Source organism: Thunnus maccoyii, chromosome 7, assembly GCF_910596095.1.
Source record: "Thunnus maccoyii chromosome 7, fThuMac1.1, whole genome shotgun sequence".
Classification (NCBI taxonomy): Eukaryota; Metazoa; Chordata; class Actinopteri; order Scombriformes; family Scombridae; genus Thunnus; species Thunnus maccoyii.
In genome coordinates, this window is record NC_056539.1 from 28,891,030 (window position 1) to 28,910,315 (window position 19,286).

Sequence of the window (19,286 nt, forward strand, 5' to 3'; positions counted from 1 at the left end):
GTTTCTACAAAAATAATTTTGCCTCTACTGTTTGGAATTCAAATGTGGTCAAATTATCGTTGTCCTCCTGCGGTGTACACCGTGATTTAAAACGAACGCACCCAGATCGCCCACGTTGCACGGCATCACAGTGAGGTCACTCCGGTGCTTCAGTGAAATTAGCTTAACTAGCGGCTGTACTGCTAAGCTAGGAGGTTAGCATCTTGTACATGTACACGATAGGTTGAATAAACAAAATTATCAAAAATGTCTGGAAGCGCAGGAGAGTGGTGTCTGATGGAGAGTGACCCCGGGGTGTTCACAGAGTTGATAAAAGGGTTTGGTGAGTGACTCGTAGCTTCCCGTTAGCTGCTCATCCAATCAATGTAACGTGGCTCTCCGACAGCGCCAGCTAGCTCTCAAGCTAACGGTAACTTCTAACGTTAAATTAGCTGTTGCAAATTGCTTCGTGCATAAAGGAAAGCTGTTGCGAGGACGAAACAAACATGACCCAAAGTCAATGCAGTCGCAGCGGCTATCCACGAAATGTATATTGCTAAAGGTTGTGGGCAGTTATTGTGTAGTTCTGGCTAATATAAACAGCGAAGCTAACTGGCTAGCATTACTCAGCGTTCAAAACAACGGCGGGTGAAAACAAGCTGTCGCTCATCAGTGATGGCATTTGCTGTCAAACCGCTACAAAGGGATGCTTCTCGCTTAAAGGATAGGTTCACAATTTGTCAAATGTGTCAACTCAGGTGTCCACATGAACACTAAAAGGTTTTTTTTTGCTGGAATAATTCCTCCTGTTCATCCAGGCTATTAAAAAATCCCATTCAAGTGTGCCACAGTGTGTCCACACAGTCATTTTGTGCAAAAATGTATTTAAAAGTTTATCTGACGTATATATGAGGCTTCAGCAGTCTGAGTTAGCCATATCAAAAAGTGTATATCTGCCACATTAAGTCTTGTTAAACTTTTAAATACATTTTTTGCACTGAAGGAGGCTTCTGGATTTTGGCCCCCATCACTTGCATTGCAAGCGTATTATGAAGGGATCCTCTAACGGCCAGTATGAACAGGAGGAATAATTATGGTTGACTGTTGTTTTAAGACTCACTTTAAAAATTATGAGCCTGTCCTTTAACATTACTTAGCTTTCGATAACAAATTGGTAGACCGTAAAAAGTCATAAACAGTTATTAAAGGTCTGAATGAATGTTTATGCTACTACTATTTGTCATTGTCAGGATGCAAAGGAGCCCAGGTTGAAGAGATATGGAGTATGGAGCCAGAGAACTTTGACAACTTGAAGTATGTTCATACATGCAGCCTCTTTATCTTGCATGCTCCCTCTAAAGACAGGTCTTCTAATTTATCTCTTCTGTTCCAGACCAGTTCACGGGTTGATTTTCCTGTTCAAGTGGCAGCCAGGTGAAGAGCCGGCAGGATCAATTGTCCAGGATTCAAGACTTGACCACATCTTCTTCGCAAAACAGGTACTTTTAACTTTGCCGTTAAAAAAAGTAAACATTAAGCATTTTAATAATAGCAAGACTTCATACTAATATTGTAGAAAACGCCTCTTAATTTATCCAGGGAAATTAAATTTCTCCATTCTACATGTAAGCGACACTGTTGCTAGGCTGAACTGTAAACACAATTCAATAGAATCTAAACACTGTTCAGTCGACCTCCACGGCTTCACGTCGATAATATCTCGTTAACGGACACAAACCAAGACCTCAGATCAGCGTGCAGTCTTTTTTCAGTCTGTTCCTCTCGAAGATGCAATCTCTAAATCTGCCACAAGATAGCCAGAGTAAGCTAACCATCCTGAGACTGTAAACTGCATCGGGTCCATGATTGTAATTATTCACATCACGGTTTATGAGACTGTCGAGACATTCTCATCTGTAGTTTAGAGTTGTTCAGCTAAATTAGATAATGAATTGCTGTGCTTCTTAATTAATTAGGCCTAATAAACACACAGCCCACAACAAACTGCAAGGATGCATCTCTTCACTGTGATAGTATAGGAAGATCTTTCTCCATATGGACATAAGTATTAAAGGACGGGTTCACAATTTTTCAAGTCTGTCCTAAAACAACAGTCAGGTGCCCAAATGAGCATTGACACATGCAGACCTGTTAACCATTTTGCATAGCAGGTATGCATTTTGACATCAGAGTTTGCTGGTAAAATTTGTCGCTCTAAAATACGCAAAAAGCTGGTGACGCCAGTGAGTTCAATTGTGCACGTGTACTACTCAAGTCTAAGCAGGAGTCAGCAGCGTCTAACCTGCCAAAAAGCAAAAGAAGAAGAGTTTGACCAGTCATAGTGCCAGATTAATTCCCCCAAATATCAAGCAAGGATGATCATGATTGACAAAGGCATAATGTAATTTCAAGAAACTGCAAATCAACAGCAACACGACATCGATTTTATCCCTCTCATTCCCCCTCCTCACTCCAGCTGGCTGGTTCCTCTAGTGAGGACGGTTCTTTTAACTCCTTTGCAAAGATAAACAGACTGCGGTGGATGTGGAAAGTTGAAATTGTGAACTAAGTTAACTTAAATTAACACAGACCTGCCAACCTTGGGAAATATCACAGTAATAATATTAGCCTAATGTTACGTAATTTGCAAGCCAGCTCTCTCTCACCAGACATTTAAGTAGGCAAAGTAACGTTAAGCTATATTGTCTGTGTGTTTGATTGTTAAACGTGACTTTTCATAGTACTGTATTCATAATTATTATTGCAGCCAAACCAGCCTGAACTGTTGTATTAACCAGCTCTTAAATATTTATTTCATCACAGCCACAAAATAGTTTGTCTAGGCTGGTTTGGCTTTCACAGCTACATTGTCATCATCTTTTCAAATTAGCTGAAAATCATATTTGCAAAAATCAAATTGGCTTAAAGTTTGAATATTGTGAAGGTTTAAACAATAGAAACTATATATAAATGCGGCAGTAGTGGCAGGTTAGAGTGTAGCCTCAGTGGAATTGTTTTCCTTGGTACACAGCCAGGTGAAAGACAAATGGAAAAACAGGCGTCTGCAGGTATTTTGTAAACAATCTATTAATGGTGTCAAGAATTTTCATATCAGTGCACCCCTCACTTTTTTGTCTGTCTGACTGCTGCAATGTATGCAAATGATACACTGTTATGCATATGTATGCAAATTATGTACAGTAATTCATTGTGCAAACAGCAGTGATGTGCATCTGACACATCTGGGTCGCCAAAGTAGTACTCGTCGACTTTGTCCAGGGTTGGCAGGTCTGCACATGTTTTTCTTACTGTGATCATTCCTCCTGTTCATACTGAACATTAGAAGATCCCTTCATAATGCATTTTCAATGATGGGGGCCAAAATCTAAAGTCCTCCTTCTGTGCAAAATGTATTTAAAAGTTTATCTGAAACTACTACGAAGATATATCCACTTGATATGACTAACTCTGACTGCTGAAGCCTTATATAAGCTTCAGATAAACTTTTAAATGGATCATTGAAAGCACACTTGAATGGGATCTTCTAACAGCCAGTATGAACAGGAGGAATGATTACAGGGGGGAAAACCTCTTTCAATATTCATCTGGGCCCCTGACTGTTGTTTTAAGACAGACTTGAAAAATTGCGAACCTATCCTTTAACATGGAATTACCAGATTTGATTTATGTGCCGTCACAAAGATTCACAGAAACTTTATGATTCATAAAATTGCTATCTAAGATCCGATCATTCACTTTTATGATGGATGTACCGTAACGCGCATGCTTTCACATTCATATCGTGCATCAGTAAGGGGATTCTTTTATCTGTCGATTTATTTTTTTTGTGTGTGTGTATTTTATCTGTGTGTTTCAGGTCATTAACAACGCTTGTGCCACCCAGGCGATAGTCAGCGTCCTGCTCAACTGCACCCACTCTGACATGTTGCTCGGAGACACGCTGACAGAGTTCAGAGAGTTTTCACAGAGTTTTGACGCCGCTGTGAGTCGATGGTATTTTTTTAATTGAATCCAAATAACTGTGGTTTCGGTTAGGCAATGTGTTTTTATCATTTGTGTTGTGTGTGTGTGTGTGTGTGGGGTTAATTCACTTAAGAATAAGTTCTGTTACTAATGATATTTTGTAAAATATATATTTCTGCTTTCAGCCTGCAAGCAGTGATTGAGTTCTCTTCTCACTAAGGCTGCAACTAACGATCATTTTCAGTATTGACCAAACTGTTGGTTATTTTCTTGATTAATCAATTAGATATTTGGTCCACAAAATGTCAGAAAATGTTAAAAAATGTTGATCTGTTTCCCAAATGTCTTGATTTATCCACAACACTCCACAACCCAAAGAGATTCAGTTTACTGTCTTAGCAGAAACCAGAAAATAATCACATTTGAGAAGCTGGAATCAGAGAATTTTGGCATTTCTTTTCTTAAAAAATGGCTCAAAACAATTAATCAATCAAAATAATTGGCAGTTAATGTGTCACTATAGAAATGCCTCCCTATATCATGGTCACTGGGAGCTTTACCCTTTTAACTAAACTGATGATTTTGTTGTTCGTCCCACAAACGCTGAGAAGAATTGAACAGAACGTTATAATGTTAAACTCATCCTTTTGTTTCGGGAAAGTAGTGAGACTGCTTCCACATAGACAAACTTCATTTGTTCCATTTTTTTATGTATTTTTATTCATCTAAACCAGTTTAGAGAAACTAATTATAAAGAATACACAGGCTTTCAATTGTTACGTAAAAGCGTTGTGTATATTTATAGGGATCATTCAGAAGCAACAAATGAGCCATTTATTTTAATTAGTAACCTTAATATTACTGGAATCGAAACACTAATTGGATGCACAGCTTGTTAGTAAAGAGAATGTGTAATTTGTTCCATACAGCCTTTCATAAACACCCCTGCATCTCTTAAGGAAAGGGTTATACAGTCAGCATTATAATCCTGCATCTCACACTCTCCTCAGATGAAAGGTTTGGCTCTTAGCAACTCTGAAGTGATCCGACAAGTTCACAACAGCTTTGCCAGGTAAGCTCCCGCTCATATCGTTTTCTCTTTGATTGGCTTCGTGTTATTTTTAGCTCCTCCATCCTAACGAGGTGAAAAATGATTGGCCCATTTGTTGCTAATGCACTAGTATGCTTTTATGAAACAGGCGATGTGAGGCTGGTTCATGTCTTGGTCAGCCCATAGTGACATTAATTATGAAACGGCAATTAACATGGTTTCCTACCATTTTTCAGTGATGACTCTAATTCATTAACAGCTAATGAAACCTCAGTTTTTGTCATGTAAAACACTTGATTTGATTATGATTAGGGTTTGCTTTTATGATGCGTTTTGGAGCTGATGCCACAGGGAGCATCTTACTTCCCAACTTGTCAATCTACAAAACGGTAGCATTTAGAATTGTTTGTGTGATGCATGATAATAATCTTTATTTTTGTTTTTCCTAAATGTGCATTTTTTTTATATCTGCAGACAGCAAATGTTTGAATTCGATGCAAAGTCGTCAGCAAAGGACGAGGACGCCTTTCACTTTGTGAGCTATGTTCCTGTAAACGGCAGACTATACGAGCTGGATGGACTTCGAGAGGGACCAATTGACCTGGGTAAGCAGAAAAATGTAATTTGTTATTTTTATTTTATTACTTTTAAAGTTTCAGCACCGTATTTGGCAGTTTAATGTTTAAAGTCTCCACGGTTTGAGACCTTGCTGTGCACAGCTGAATTTCATCTCGTTGGCCATGGCCCCATTTCCCCTAAAACTGTCTGTGTTTTGATGATGTACAGTGTGCTTTTGCTGTTAATTTATATATGGACACCTGCTGTTTTATTTATTCCTGTTATTCTTTGTTGTTGTTGTTGTTGTTGTTTTTTAACCAGGTGCATGCAACCAGGATGACTGGATCAGCGCAGTTCGCCCAGTGATTGAGAAAAGAATACAGAAGTGAATATCTGAGTACACTCATTTTAGTTGAATTATACATGAACTGAAGTGCTGTGTATCACAATTAATGTAGAATTTTAATTATGTAATTTAAGAGTTGCCATTTAAATCATTGACATGATAATATTCAGCTAAGTAGTGATCATTTTCTGCATGTACAGGCTGAACCTAAACACAAAGACAATTAATATAAAGCAGTGTTCAGTTAAAATGACTTTGCAGAGGAGCTCGAAGCTTCAAAGACGATTCTCTCTCTGTATATACTGACTTGTTTTTGCGCCTGCTGAACACTATTTTGATTTTCTGATACAATGTCTTATTTTGTACTTACTGATATTGTATGGCTCCCCTCCTCAGGTACAGTGAAGGAGAGATCCGATTCAACCTAATGGCCATCGTGTCAGACAGAAAGATGATATATGAGAGAAAAATCGCAGAGCTGCAGATGCAGCTTACTGAGGTGAGTGGCAGCAAAAAAGCTGAAAGTGCAAACTTTTGTGCAGACTTTTGCTTTCTCCCCGTGAGGCTATATGTGAAGCGAAGCGCTTAACTTTTCAGTTCTCAAGAGATCTCAACTATGAGGTCAACGTCAAAGGTGGCACTTTATTTTGTTTGGGTACTATTGGTTTGGCTTTGATGAAAGCTGGTGATATGATGCAATCGCTGCTAAGTCGCAACATTTTTTTTTTTTTAAATGACATTGATTGTCCCAACTTGGAGGAGTTTGAGGTCACTCAGATACAGCCGTCCTATAAAACATCATGATCCGTTGAGAAAGGATCATGAAATTGGTGATGCATATTCAGGACAAGAAAAGTCATAGAATGAGGTTGCCAATAAAGAATGTATTTTCAGCATCTTTTTAGAGCTGTAACTAACAATTATTTTAATTAACCATTAACCTACCAATTATTTTCTCAATTAATTGTCTATATAATGTGAGAAAATAGTGAAAAGAATATGTTAAAGCTTCCTAAAGCCCCATGTTTTCAAATGTCTTTTGTCCAACTAACAGTCCAAAGCCCAAAGATATTAAGTCTACCATCATGTACAACAAAGAAAAAACATGAAATCTTCACATTTGAGAGGCAGAAACCAGCTTAATTTTGGCAGTTTTGCTTAAAAATTATTTATTATCAAAATAGTTCAATGAATTGATTAACCGACTAATCATTGCAGCTCTATCAACTCTCTTTGATGTCAATAAACAATTAGACTTCACCTCAAGCTAAAAATCATTGTTCCACTGACATTTTTATGATTTTAATCTGTTGTACCCGACACCACACCCAGCATCACTTTTGGGTGTGCTCCAAAAAACGTGCTATGTCACATTAGTAACCAACCACACCTAACCATGATGTCATCGTCTACTGATTACAACCTGATAACACGTCTACACACCGGTGCTGTGAGGTGTGTCATTTTAAATATAAACTAGAATGAGTAACTGAATGAGGAAAGAAATTTAATGTGTGAAATCACTTATGCACATATTGACTTTCTCCGTATCTATCCTTGATGCTGAGCAAGCCTTGTATAGGTGTAAGAAATTGGAATCGTGTGAGTGGCTTGAATCACCCCTTGATACATAGAAATCAATTTTTTCTCTTGTGTTTCCAGGACGAACCAATGGACACAGATCAGAGCAGCACATTTCTTAGCTCCATTCAGTCAGAGATTGCCAAGTACCAACTCCTTATTGAAGAGGAAAATCAGAAACTTAAAAGATATAAGGTGGGTTGCTAATTCAAATTCAGGAAAATGGCCCATTCATCTACAGTACATATGTTTTCTCCTTCTGTGAAAATTACTTCTGAATGACCATAAGCACATGGCACTATACTTTGACGTGTTACTGTTATTATGAATCTGGTTGCCACAGCGGTTTGTACATTTCTTCAGTACAAACATCAATTTTTCCCTATTTTTTCCTTCACTCAATGGATTCATGTGTATTATTACAGATTGAAAACATTCGACGAAAGCACAACTACCTTCCTTTCATCATGGAGCTACTGAAGACACTGGCAGAGTACCAGCAGTTAATACCTTTGGTGGAGAAGGTGATTTATTTTTTCTTTTTCTGTGGCTTTCCAAAATACAATTTACTTTCAGTGCTTCTGTGTCTGGGTTATTGGTCTTCACCAAACACTCCTCTCAATGAGGTACCCCTGTGTATTTTTGTAGGGATATTCAAGGACAAATACTGAAAGATGTAAGCAAAATAAACAACTAACGTATTTAAAATTCCAGAGCATTTCTTTAATGAAACACTAACACTGCAGTGATGTCTGGAAAACCAAACGCTTCAGTGTTAATTCTGTCCACTAGAGGGCAGGCTTAATGTATCAGAAGCATGTCATGCCTTGTTCATGAATGTGACTTGGAAAACTTTTTTTGATGTCTTACGTGTGTTTTGATGAAGTAATTAAAATATCTGCAGAGTATGTTCCCAGATTTAGTAATCAGATTAATAGAAAAACTGTATTCTTTCCTGATTCCTCTGTTAAACACAGTGCACTAATGGAAACACCTCTGGGTTTTCTCACCAGGCAAAAGAGAAACAGAGCGCCAAGAAAGCCCAGGAGGCCAAGTGAACAGCAAACACGCTCACTTCAGAGAGAAGCCTCTAATTACACACAGACACACACACACACACACACACACACAGACACACACACACACAACCAGAAGCCTACAGTCACTCTTTTCATCAGTGAGCCTCACACAGATACTGTCATCTGTCATACTCATATTAATGACCACGGATGTTCTGCGGCACTTCCTCACTGTGGTACCTGTGAACCATCCAGACTTAAGAACTGCACTGCAGGTGTAGCAGAGACTGTCCAGCAAAAAAAATACTCTCCATGTGTGTCCATCAGCTCTAATGCATGATTGAAGGAAAGATGTGCTCAAATTATGTTATGTCTTATTTTCATAATAAAATGTCTAGATGTTTGTGAATCTGTGTTTCCATGAACATGTGCCCTAAACAAACAATGATGTTTTTTTTGTTTTTTTTTTCCTGTTTAACCTGTTTTTCAACATATCAATCAATAGCACACTTCAATGATAAGAGTTTCCTTATAGTTATTTTAAAATGCTTTATCACTCTGATGAATTTGTTTAGTAGTCACGTGTAGTGGATCTTTGCTGACACCTGCTGGCGAAAGAGAGGAAGGACAAGGATTGTATTTATAGAAAGTTACAAAAAAACATACTAAACTTTCTTCATCTCTAATAAATTATTGAAGCTACATTTATCCATTTGGAAGATAATAATTGTCAAGAATCTAATATTTAGATCTTTGTTTTATACCATTTGACCTGATGAGCGCACACAGACAAGCTGCCACGTCCTTATAAGTGCATCAGTGAGAATGGACTAGTACAAGTTTAGGGGGTTGTGTGTTTTTTGGAAAGCTTCCCGCAGCAGTGTGTTGTTGTTTTGGACATGGGAGTCTGTAATGGCCTCTGTGACTTGTCCTGTAAATCTTTTGCTTCGCACTACACAAAAAGGCCAAACTTAGCAGACTCACGAGTTGTGCGTAGGTTTGTGTAGTCTGACGTATCTGAAGTCAGCCGACCGAAGTAGAACGTGACCCTTTTCTATTTTTGGCTCCAGTGTTTACATACACACCTTAAGTACTCCTTGGATCTGATCCCACTAGTCTGTTGCCAAGATCCTTCATGGCAAGAAATGAAAACCTGCAGGTTTTACTACCAGCTCAGAGAGAGAACACTGTGTCTGTTGTATTATCCTGTCTGATGTCAGTCCATGTGGATGAGCAAACAAAATATTCACAGTGACAGTGTTCATAAATTACTTCACTGCCTCACTATACACATTTTGTCTTCAGACATAGTAATTATCACCTTGTCTCTGCAATCCCTGTTGCATCCTTTTTATTTGGCTGAGGTCAAACAACATACCATACCTTATTCTATTCTAGGTAGATGCCACAGTGATAATTGTATGTTAAAAATAGCAAAATGCTTCCGCATATCAGAACATGTGCTACATAGGCCTACTCAGAAGGTCAAGCAAAGTTTATTTCTCAAAAGGCTTTAGAGGTCTGTAACAGTAACATTTCCAGACCCAGACAAGAAAAAAGTCTTCAAAAAACACCAAAAGTAGCATTAGGGCTGCAACTAATTTTGTTTTCATGGGTCACTGTTTTTCTGATTAATTTTTTAGTCTGTAAAAGGTCAGAAAAAAAGCCCAAAGTGATGTCACATAGCTTGTTTTGTCTTACCAACAGTCCTAAACCCAAAGGGATTCAATTCTTACAATTATATAAAACAGAAAAGCTGCACAGTTGAGATGTTGGAGCCAGCCATTGTTTGACGTTTTCTTTCTCAATGAAGACAATTAATAGGTTTTTATAATTAACATTACACCTTGGGAGACGCAATTCAAAGAGAAATCCCCCTCCTTTAACTGCCAGATGTACCTTAGGTGGGAAAATTCACATAATTTAAAAGTGAAAATAGTTCATATGAAATCAGACCATAAGGAGTTTATAATCCAAACAAAACTAAAGCATCTACAGCCATACTAGCATGGATAACATATGAGTGTCTGTACAGAATGTCATAACAATCCATCCAAAAGTATAAGTATTTCAAGTCTGGACCAAAGTGGTAGATCAACTGACCAAAGGACATTGGCAGCCATGCTGCCAGCATAAATAAAAATGGAAGAAACCTTGAGAGAACTCATTTTAAAGAGAAATCCATACTCCTCTGACTGCCAGATATGAAATAGGTGGGAAAAAAGACATTTACAGAAGAGACACTTGGACTCGAAGATTCATTAGAAAGATTAGATTACTAGAAAATATCCACTAAATGGACTTTGTGCTAAGAATGTTATGTTAAACAGAACATTGTAAAAGTTATTAGAAAAACATAATGGGGTTTATAATCAAGAAAACACAAACACAAAGAATGAAAGAAAAACACAAAGATACACAGAAAACTAACTTTTTGCTAACACAGCTACACACACATCCTCACTCTTTTTATTGTTCAGATCACAAATGTACTCCTCTACCCTTCCTGCCAGCAGAGCATACGGTTCTGTAGAGCTGCAGGTGTAAAGATGGTCTCATTACACCAGGACAGCAGGCCGAAAGGTCTGAAGAGAGAGCCGGAACTGTCAGCCTGTCAGGAGCAACGTCCGGGCGTCTGGCCACTGTCAGCCTCTACAATGAGTTCACGGCTAGAAACAGCCTCTGTATCAGAGAGCAGACACACAGCAGGCGGAGGAGGACGCACCATGCTGTCAGTCAAGGTGTTTTTTTCTCCTTCTGCTCTTACAACTTTAAACAAAGAGGCCGTTGTTACAGTGCGGGAACTCGGCTGCGATGATGATGAGGCCGCATCAGTTGCACATGGAGGAATGAAATGTTCCAAAAAGGATGAGGAATGTTGTTTTTGTGCTGCAGCTGAACATCCAGTACATTGTCTCTGAAAGTATGTGTTGTGTGCATGTGTAGTGTACAGTATGTGGATGTGTTTTTGTTAAAATAAACACCCAAAGTGCATTGCATTTATATTGCTAGCCATTTCAAGTTTTGACATTGAAGAAAAATACATGTTATGAGTAGCAAAGTATTGCGTCACTCAGCTTTTTTCAGTAAATCAGATATTTTAGGACTGCTCGATGTTGTCTTTAACAAGGAATTAGGCATGTTATGTTGTATTTAAAGCTATTATAATCAATATTTCTATATTAACAAATGGATTAAATAACTACCTGTATGTGAAAGGGGATTGATAGTAGTGATGAACCCACAAAGGATTATCTTCCATCTCAGCTGTATGGAACATTTCAGCATCGCTTAGCTCATTGTTTTGGTTTTGCTGGCCAACATTTTACTGTATTGGTTCACTCTCAGCACATTCATCAGAATCGATTGTAGACCACAGCAGGCAGCTATTTTCTACAAAGAAGCTCTGAACACTCACTGTATGCGTTAGCTGCAAACAGCAGACAAAGTTAGAAAATAGCGAGTCAACACAGTGTTGGATTTAGCAGCCAAAAGCAAAAAAAGAAGCAAGACTCCTTATCAATGCTATATTGTTACGTATCTGGTGTAAATAAGCAACTGATTGGTAACATGTTTGCCATATCAACTTAAAAGGTGATAATATGTCAGCGTTGTGTTCACAGCTTTTTTCAGGGGACATATTTTAATGGGACATATTATGCTTTTTGTGATTTTGTCATTTATATAGTGCCAGATGTCTATCTTAAACACAGTCAAAGTTCAGAAACATGTGGTGAACGTATGTAAAAATGCCATCTTTAAGTCAAAAGCCAGGGCTTCAACCTGCGCTGTACACTTTGTTTGCAAGATTACCTCCACTCCCCCATCGAACCGACATCACATTGTTCGGGCATGCCCAAAAATGACCATCTGTTCTGTAGCCTTTGTTGCAAAGGTTGTTCCACCGGTTGTTCTTGTCCACTCTCATATTTCAGATCGGATTCAGGCCCGAACATGTGCAGATGTGTTTGCAAAGTTTATATTTTTAGTAAAGAACAAGAACAAGAAGCAAAATCTGACTATTTTTGTTTGTTTATGTAGCCTCTAGAGCCGCTGGAGTGGCAGCCTCCAGCAGATAACTAATCAAAACAGAACAGGCTCATCAGGAGGGGGGTCTTAAAGAGACAGGAGCCAAAACGGCCTGTTTCAGACGTAGGCAGAACTGAAGGGCTGCATAAAGGGCCAGTATGAGCTAAATAAGGAGTTTTTTGAACTGTAAATCATGCAAAGATATCCCAGTAGAGCCCCAGAATATAAATATAGACCTGAAAATGTGCACGTTATGTTCTCTTTAAGTAAATGACCTGCTCAGTATTCACTTGAGCAGAAATTTCGATATGCGATCAGTGAATTAGGAGTAAACTAGTCATTGTTGCATTGACTAATTCAAGACATCAATAGCTAAATGAAGACCATGAGGTGTGGGGGAAAATTTTGGAAGCTAGAAGTGGCCCTTTTGAGCTTAAAGGCAGAATGAGTAAGATTTGTCGGTTGCAGTTTGTAAACACAACATTCAACGATGGCCCTAGGGATTATTTTTGTTTGAGTCTATACATTGTTTTTTGGGTTTCTTTTGTTTTGTTTTTTAGGAAAATCCTACTCATTCCACACACACATCAACAGAAACATTTCAGTATTGAAGAATAAATTTTATTTTTGGAGCAGCCCAGCTGCCCCCCAAACTTAAATTCACATTCAACACATCATGTAATCACAGTATTTACATCACATCATGTCGTCACAGTACAGTCTTCAGTGAAAGGTGTGAATATTATCATATTTATATATAACTTAAATTGCACTTTGTGTAAACTGTTGCAAATCCAGCAGAGCAACATGTCCTGTGTACGTGACAGCAGTACAAAGTCTTCAATATACATTCTAACAGCATTGTCGGTACAGTGTGAAGCAAGAGTTTAAGCATAAGGTGTTTTGACAGACATCCACAGTCTTCTCTACTTTGAATGCAGGGGCATAACAACAGCATTTTCTTGAACTGCATCATTGCTCAAAATATAATCATCTCAGTAATGTGGTAAAGAAAGTGTAGGTAATGGCCCAGTGAAGAAAATGTAACTTTAATCCCATCTGGTAGAGATGCCCTTCGGACTGCCTGCAGCATCACATAGCATCCAGCCTAATCATCCCGACTTCATTTTTGAAAAGCGCTCAGCAGGACAGACTAAAAATGGCTTCAGTTTTGCATTTTCCACACTTGCTGTTAATGTTTATGCTCAGGATTTGCATTCGGGTCTATTATCTCGAAGCAGTGCCTGGAATGAACATCATCTGTGGTCTATTCACACAGTCACAGCAGTAAACAAATGACTTCGGGAAGGTGTCTAGTTTGACTAGGACTTAATGTGCTTGCCCTCTCCCCCTGGCAGCTGTGCACAGTTCTTTGTAGAGGTCAGAGTTGATAAACCTGGGGTAGGAGTTGTTCTCCATCAGGCTGTAGACTTTCCTCTGAGCTGCTAGAAAACTGTTCACGCTGGGCTCGTTTAGGCTCTGGACGATAGCGTTTCTGGTGTGAAAATCCAGGTTGATCTGTGACCAAAGAGAAACATCCATTTTAATGAAGAACATCTTGTGTATTTATAAAACTTACGTACATAAATTCTGATTAACATCAGCTAGAAGGAATCATTTACTTTGATTTATAGCTGATGTGTTTATGGCATCTGTTAGCTGTTACCTCTTGTGGAGCTTCACTTTTAATGAACTCCTCGTAAATGCTGTTGGCCTTGGACACCAGCTCTTTGTGCGATGTGAGTGTCCTGAAATCTTCACAGGCTGTCCAAAACTCAATGTTCTCTTCACAGAACTCAGACTTCAGGAAGATACAAAAGGCCGCTTTCCCATCTGTGGGTGGGTGAGGGAGAAAAGAAAAGCGTTAAAAGACAAGGCCAGCAACTTAAGCCAGGAGACACGTACATCCACTCACTGTTTGCCCATTAATGTTAGGTAAAGTAAGTGTGGAGCCATTACAGCCTTTGTTTTATTGAGGACAATAAACTGTCCTCATTCAGCACACAGTTACCGTGTGACCTTTGAGACAGTTTTATGTAATCATGCGCCAATAGTGCGGTGAATGATACTTACATTTATGGGTGAGTAGTTTGTCAAGTGACTGCGCCCATTGGTTCACATCATCGGCAGTTGGCCTGAGGTCAGACAACACACATTGTTTAGGAGATAATAGAGACAAGTACTACTTTCAGTTTAAAAAAACACTATAAAATCCTCAAAATGATGATTTTTTTTTTTGTAGTTGTATTCCTAGAAAATAAAAATAATACCTAGAAAATGTCTAATAATACTAATAATAGCTTAATATTCCATTAAATTAATTGCCTAATTTATTAACACTATGATTTTCAGTTGTACTGTACTATATAGTATATCCATGCTGTCATTGCAGGGTGAGCATGCCATTTGGAATAAATTAAATCATTTGAGACATCTTAATGATTTGGTTTGACTTCATTCAATCATAAAATAATATATACATAACATGCTTGCAAGAATATACACTAAAAACTACACTTAATTCATTAGAGTGCATATGCAACAACAAAGAATATAGTAAAATAATTTAAATGACATTAAAGTTAAAAATGGTAGTGCCTTACCTGTAGGGTCTGTTTTTCATTAGATGTAATATTGATTGGGATGAGTTTATTTTCAAGAAGAAACCCATTCTGTTTCTCCAGTTTTTCCTTCTGTAACAAAAAATAAATAAATAAATAAATAAATAAAAGTTCACTCCTCAGGGCTTTATGACAGTGTAATTCTGAGTAATATATTTCACAAGGTGATCATATAAGCAGGTACATCCTCATTAAACAGCACATTAACTTACTTCATCCCCTTTTTCTCTGCGGACAGGTCAGTGGGTTTCATACAGTCGGTGAACTCCATGCTTCGGGATGACACACTAACAAGGTTCATGGTTTAATCTTCTCTCCTTCTCCCTCTTGACTTGCCAGGCAACTTTATAGTTCCTCTCCTGCTATGGTCTGGATTGTGACAGGCAGGAGGCGGGCCTGGAATGACAGGTCTTTAATATGATTGGCTCTCATTGTGTAAACAGTGACTTGCCCTGGTATGACTCGAAGGGCCCGAGGCAATGATAGGCTGTCACTGCATAAACATTCCCTCCCTGAGTATTCTGTGGGCTTCCATTTTTAAGCGTAAGGTCAAAATGTGACGTACATGGCAGATTGAATGCCCTTCTTCCTAAAATAAAGCTCTGTTAGGGAGTAATGGAATTTTTCTCTCCTTTCTTGTGTGTTTTTCTTTCTTTCTTTTTTTCAATTCTGAGAGCATTTTGCAAAATTGCAGCTGCTCTGTGATTTGTATCCTTTTACTTATTATTTGAAAACGGTTTAAATTCTGCTTCAACACAATTAAACACTAAAACATCCACCACCTATAGGATGTGAGGATATTTAGCCATAAAAAATGCCTTTTTCTATTGCAAGGAGCCATTGTACAGTTGCTTCATTGTGACTTTGCACTGGTCATAATGAATGAATTACTCACACAGGGTGTGGATCCATGAAGGATTAAGTCTGTCATGGTGGCATGTCAAGATATGACAGGTTGGTACAGAGACGATGATGCAATATCCTCTTACCTCTATAGGGCGTTTAAAAAAAGCATTTCGGGCACTGCTAAACGCATCGTATTACATTCCTTTCATATTAACTTAAGTCTATAAAAAACTTTGATAGAATCAATCTGTTTGTTGTCGCATTTAAACGACCATTTTTCAGAGTGTAGTTAGGACCTGCTTTACATGGAAATGAAGTTCTGCCAGAGACACTTCTGTCAAGGATTTGACCATTTATAGCAAAGGCTTATACGCTTAGATTTGAAGGCTCTGCTTTTTGAGCGAGCTCTCACAGAATCTGAGCAGCAATGAGGTGCTGCTAGGAGAACTTATCCCTCTCAACAAACACATACACGATCTTATTAAAGTCAACAATACCAAAAGGAAAAGGTCGGGGGGGAGAGCTGCGGCAGCAACTGCACTGGCGTGAGGGCTTTAGCAGAGTGACCGTGAAAAATATCAGGTTTTAATGGTCGTCTTGTACACTTGTATGAATATGACTGGTTGTTACTGATCAGCTGGTAGCTAAGCTGCTGTTGGATGACTAACTGATTGTGAAGCCTGAAAGAAGCTGCTGACACTGATCAGCTGGTGCAGGCTGTCTGAAATCATTCCTTCCATTGTTATGCTGTCGAAACCTGGTTACGTAACTTAAGACGTCAAAAAACTTTATCCGTCGACAATTCTAGCTCGGTTTTAACCTTGACGTGTAGACATATACAGACTGAGTTTTTCGGGAACTTTGGGCCAAAAGAACTCCACAATAAGCCGGGAAAAACATACCTCAAACATGTTATTGTTAAAGCTGTTTTGGTGAAACACAACAACATATTTAGTATTCATTGGTATTCATTGGAAGTTGGTGTTTCCATCCACATGACTCTCCTTTTAGCTCTGATTTGGTCTCCACCATCTCTTGAGAAAAATATCTTGCTCTTTATTATCTCTATTACAGATGTTCGATTTTCTTTAAATACTCACTAACTTTCTTGGCTCTTTGGTACTGGAGCTTTTTTTTTTCTGAAAACAGCTCCCTGCTACTGCTATAAATAGGATTTATAAGAGATATGCTGGCTGATACAACCAAAGCAATGAGCTAAATAAATGCAACTAAATAGAGCTGCAACTGGGTGATTCCCTGTGTGTCATCCCTGTGTGCAAGCCATTTTAATTTACATTTGATCAATATTTCAGTATGAAGATTTTGGTCGATGGAGGTTTCAAAAATGTGTTTTTCTTCCTATAGTTGGATGTTTGAACTTCACTGATGTATGTCAGGAATTTGATACTTAAAAGCTGCTGAAGGAGGAAAGTTTCTCTGCGTTCGTCAGAAACCTGAGTTTAAGGGATGTACGTTTAAACATGATTTGTAACATCACACTTAGTTTGGAAGATAATCCTGGTGTGATGTTGAAACTTGAAGCCTCCAGTGCACAAACGCTGGGAACAGACTTTTCAGTTAAGAAGGAGACATCTCGCATCAAGCAAGACATGAACAATATTTGCAACACAATATGATAGGCTGATGATGAAGGTCTGTCACCGTGCTGTTGGTTAAATGTGACCAGCTGATGTGAACAGATGACGTCTTAATTGACGCTCATGGGAATGACGGCAAGGAAAATTATGAATGAGCATGTGTGAGGGTGGGAATGACAGATGGTTTGAGAAATAATACTACATACCATTGAAAAGATAGGCTTCCTGACTGGACTTTCTCTAAGCTTCATTTCTTAACTGCATCCAGCTGTTCACAGCAAATCTTTGCTATCTTAGTGTTTCAGAAGCAAATTCAATAATATAGTGTAACTGTCAGCTGTCAAAAATCTCTTCTTGGTCAATGAGCTTCTAAATCATATTGAATAAAGCGATTAGTTTACAGTAACTAACTAAATGACAGACATTCTGTTGCTTCCCCTTTTTTATTTAGGAGGGTGTCAGATCAGTCAAATGTGTAATTGTTGGGAAACCAGACCTGGAGGTTTTGTCCATTTTTTTAGGCAGATGTGTAAGCCTCACCATCCTCACATATCACCATTCCTGCAAGTCATTCACACTCAGCCATCACATTCAGCCATTGTTTGTATGCAAATCTGTGTGCATCATTGCATTATAGATACAATTTGTATGGAAAAATAAATCCAAAATAACCCTGATAAATATGTTCATAAAATATGTTCATTATGAGGAGCATGGGAACATATTTTGTACTATTTAGCAGCAAGTATCAGAACTGCAAAATAAAAGCTGAGTAACACGATGATAGTTTATCTCTTTAGTTAAACAAAAACAGATTCAGTTCCATTTAAGCACTGTGAACTCCTTATTCCAGTAAAGGGTGACGCTGACATCATATCCCAGAAACATTAAAAGGGCATTTTTATTTAGGAACAGTACACACAGCAGCAATACGTAAAGAATAATCAAATTTTGTCCCAGATTATTTGTGCCATAATGCATCTGCGTCACTTGCTGTGTTTCGTTGTGATTATGACTGGCTTCCCTCTCTCTATTGCACCAGTTTGGTGTTGCGCTGCGTGAAAACATGGTGTTCCCCTCCTGTGTTTATTATGATGTGCAGACTGTGTGTAAGCAGCCGTCTGTTTAAAAGTGGATGAAGAGCAGACCCAAGTTTCCACTAAGGCACGAGGCCTGTCCAAAGAGCCTTACGCAGAAGGTGATTCCCAGCACTGGCTTAAGAAGTCTGCGGTATTCAGAAAGCCCAGCTGAACTTTTAATCTGTCTGTGGGCTTTTGTTTTTTGCTTCAAAGCTTGAATCCCTAAAAGAAGTTAAGCACAACATCACAGATCTCAAGTAGGGCCACCAAACATCGGAAAGAAGGATGTGTCTGCAAGGGAGGCAGAGTTGATAACCAACACAGATAGTGTATGTGTACAACACAAACTGTAAAAATACCCACATGAACCAGTTCAGCGACTATACATGTGCCAAACAGGAAACAATTCAGAGGTGACAGAAAAGAAAGAAAAGCAATAAATAGTAACTACTCTGACATGGACTCTCCCTTTTGGCAGTAAAGTCTGTAGCTCATGATTGTTTGAGATAAAACCCTGCACCCTGGTCTCTGCATACACATTCTGCAAACCAGCAGTTCTTCTCAGTATGAAGTGTAAGGGTTCACCTCAGACTCT

The 19,286-nt window shown here is 38.5% G+C and overlaps 2 protein-coding genes across 3 annotated transcripts; one reads left to right on the forward strand and one right to left on the reverse strand.

Annotated features, from left to right (window-relative positions):
- Positions 1–112: 112 nt before the first annotated feature.
- uchl5 (ubiquitin carboxyl-terminal hydrolase L5) lies at positions 113–8,927 on the forward strand. Of its 2 annotated transcripts, none has more exons than XM_042416377.1 (11): positions 113–322; positions 1,230–1,293; positions 1,373–1,478; positions 3,857–3,982; positions 4,974–5,035; positions 5,489–5,619; positions 5,894–5,957; positions 6,315–6,417; positions 7,581–7,694; positions 7,925–8,023; positions 8,513–8,927. In XM_042416377.1, the coding sequence occupies exons 1-11, from the start codon at positions 247–249 to the stop codon at positions 8,555–8,557; spliced, it is 990 nt and encodes a 329-aa protein (XP_042272311.1). In that variant the 5' UTR covers positions 113–246; the 3' UTR covers positions 8,558–8,927. The 2 variants fall into 2 exon arrangements, with proteins under 2 accessions (XP_042272311.1, XP_042272312.1); XM_042416378.1 differs by lacking the exon at positions 113–322 and adding an exon at positions 344–409.
- Positions 8,928–13,146: 4,219 nt separating this feature from the next.
- On the reverse strand, positions 13,147–15,512 carry rgs2 (regulator of G protein signaling 2). The gene is made up of 5 exons (XM_042416379.1): positions 15,381–15,512; positions 15,151–15,240; positions 14,621–14,682; positions 14,214–14,380; positions 13,147–14,065 (listed from the first exon to the last, which is right to left on the reverse strand). Exons 1-5 carry the CDS (start codon positions 15,467–15,469, stop codon positions 13,877–13,879), a joined length of 597 nt encoding a protein of 198 aa, XP_042272313.1. The 5' UTR covers positions 15,470–15,512; the 3' UTR covers positions 13,147–13,876.
- Positions 15,513–19,286: the final 3,774 nt, after the last annotated feature.

Bases quoted from the DNA above. Each gene is read 5' to 3' on its own strand.
- uchl5 (XM_042416377.1), top strand. From the start codon at position 247: ATGTCTGGAAGCGCAGGAGAGTGGTGTCTGATGGAGAGTGACCCCGGG. The intron at 1,294-1,372 runs GTATGTTCATAC...CTTCTGTTCCAG, and splicing joins GAGAACTTTGACAACTTGAA to ACCAGTTCACGGGTTGATTT. The intron at 3,983-4,973 runs GTGAGTCGATGG...CACTCTCCTCAG, and splicing joins CACAGAGTTTTGACGCCGCT to ATGAAAGGTTTGGCTCTTAG.
- rgs2 (XM_042416379.1), bottom strand. From the start codon at position 15,469: ATGAACCTTGTTAGTGTGTCATCCCGAAGCATGGAGTTCACCGACTGT. The intron at 14,683-15,150 runs GTAAGGCACTAC...GTCTGACCTCAG, and splicing joins ATGAAAAACAGACCCTACAG to GCCAACTGCCGATGATGTGA. The intron at 14,066-14,213 runs GTAACAGCTAAC...CTTTGGTCACAG, and splicing joins AAAGTGAAGCTCCACAAGAG to ATCAACCTGGATTTTCACAC.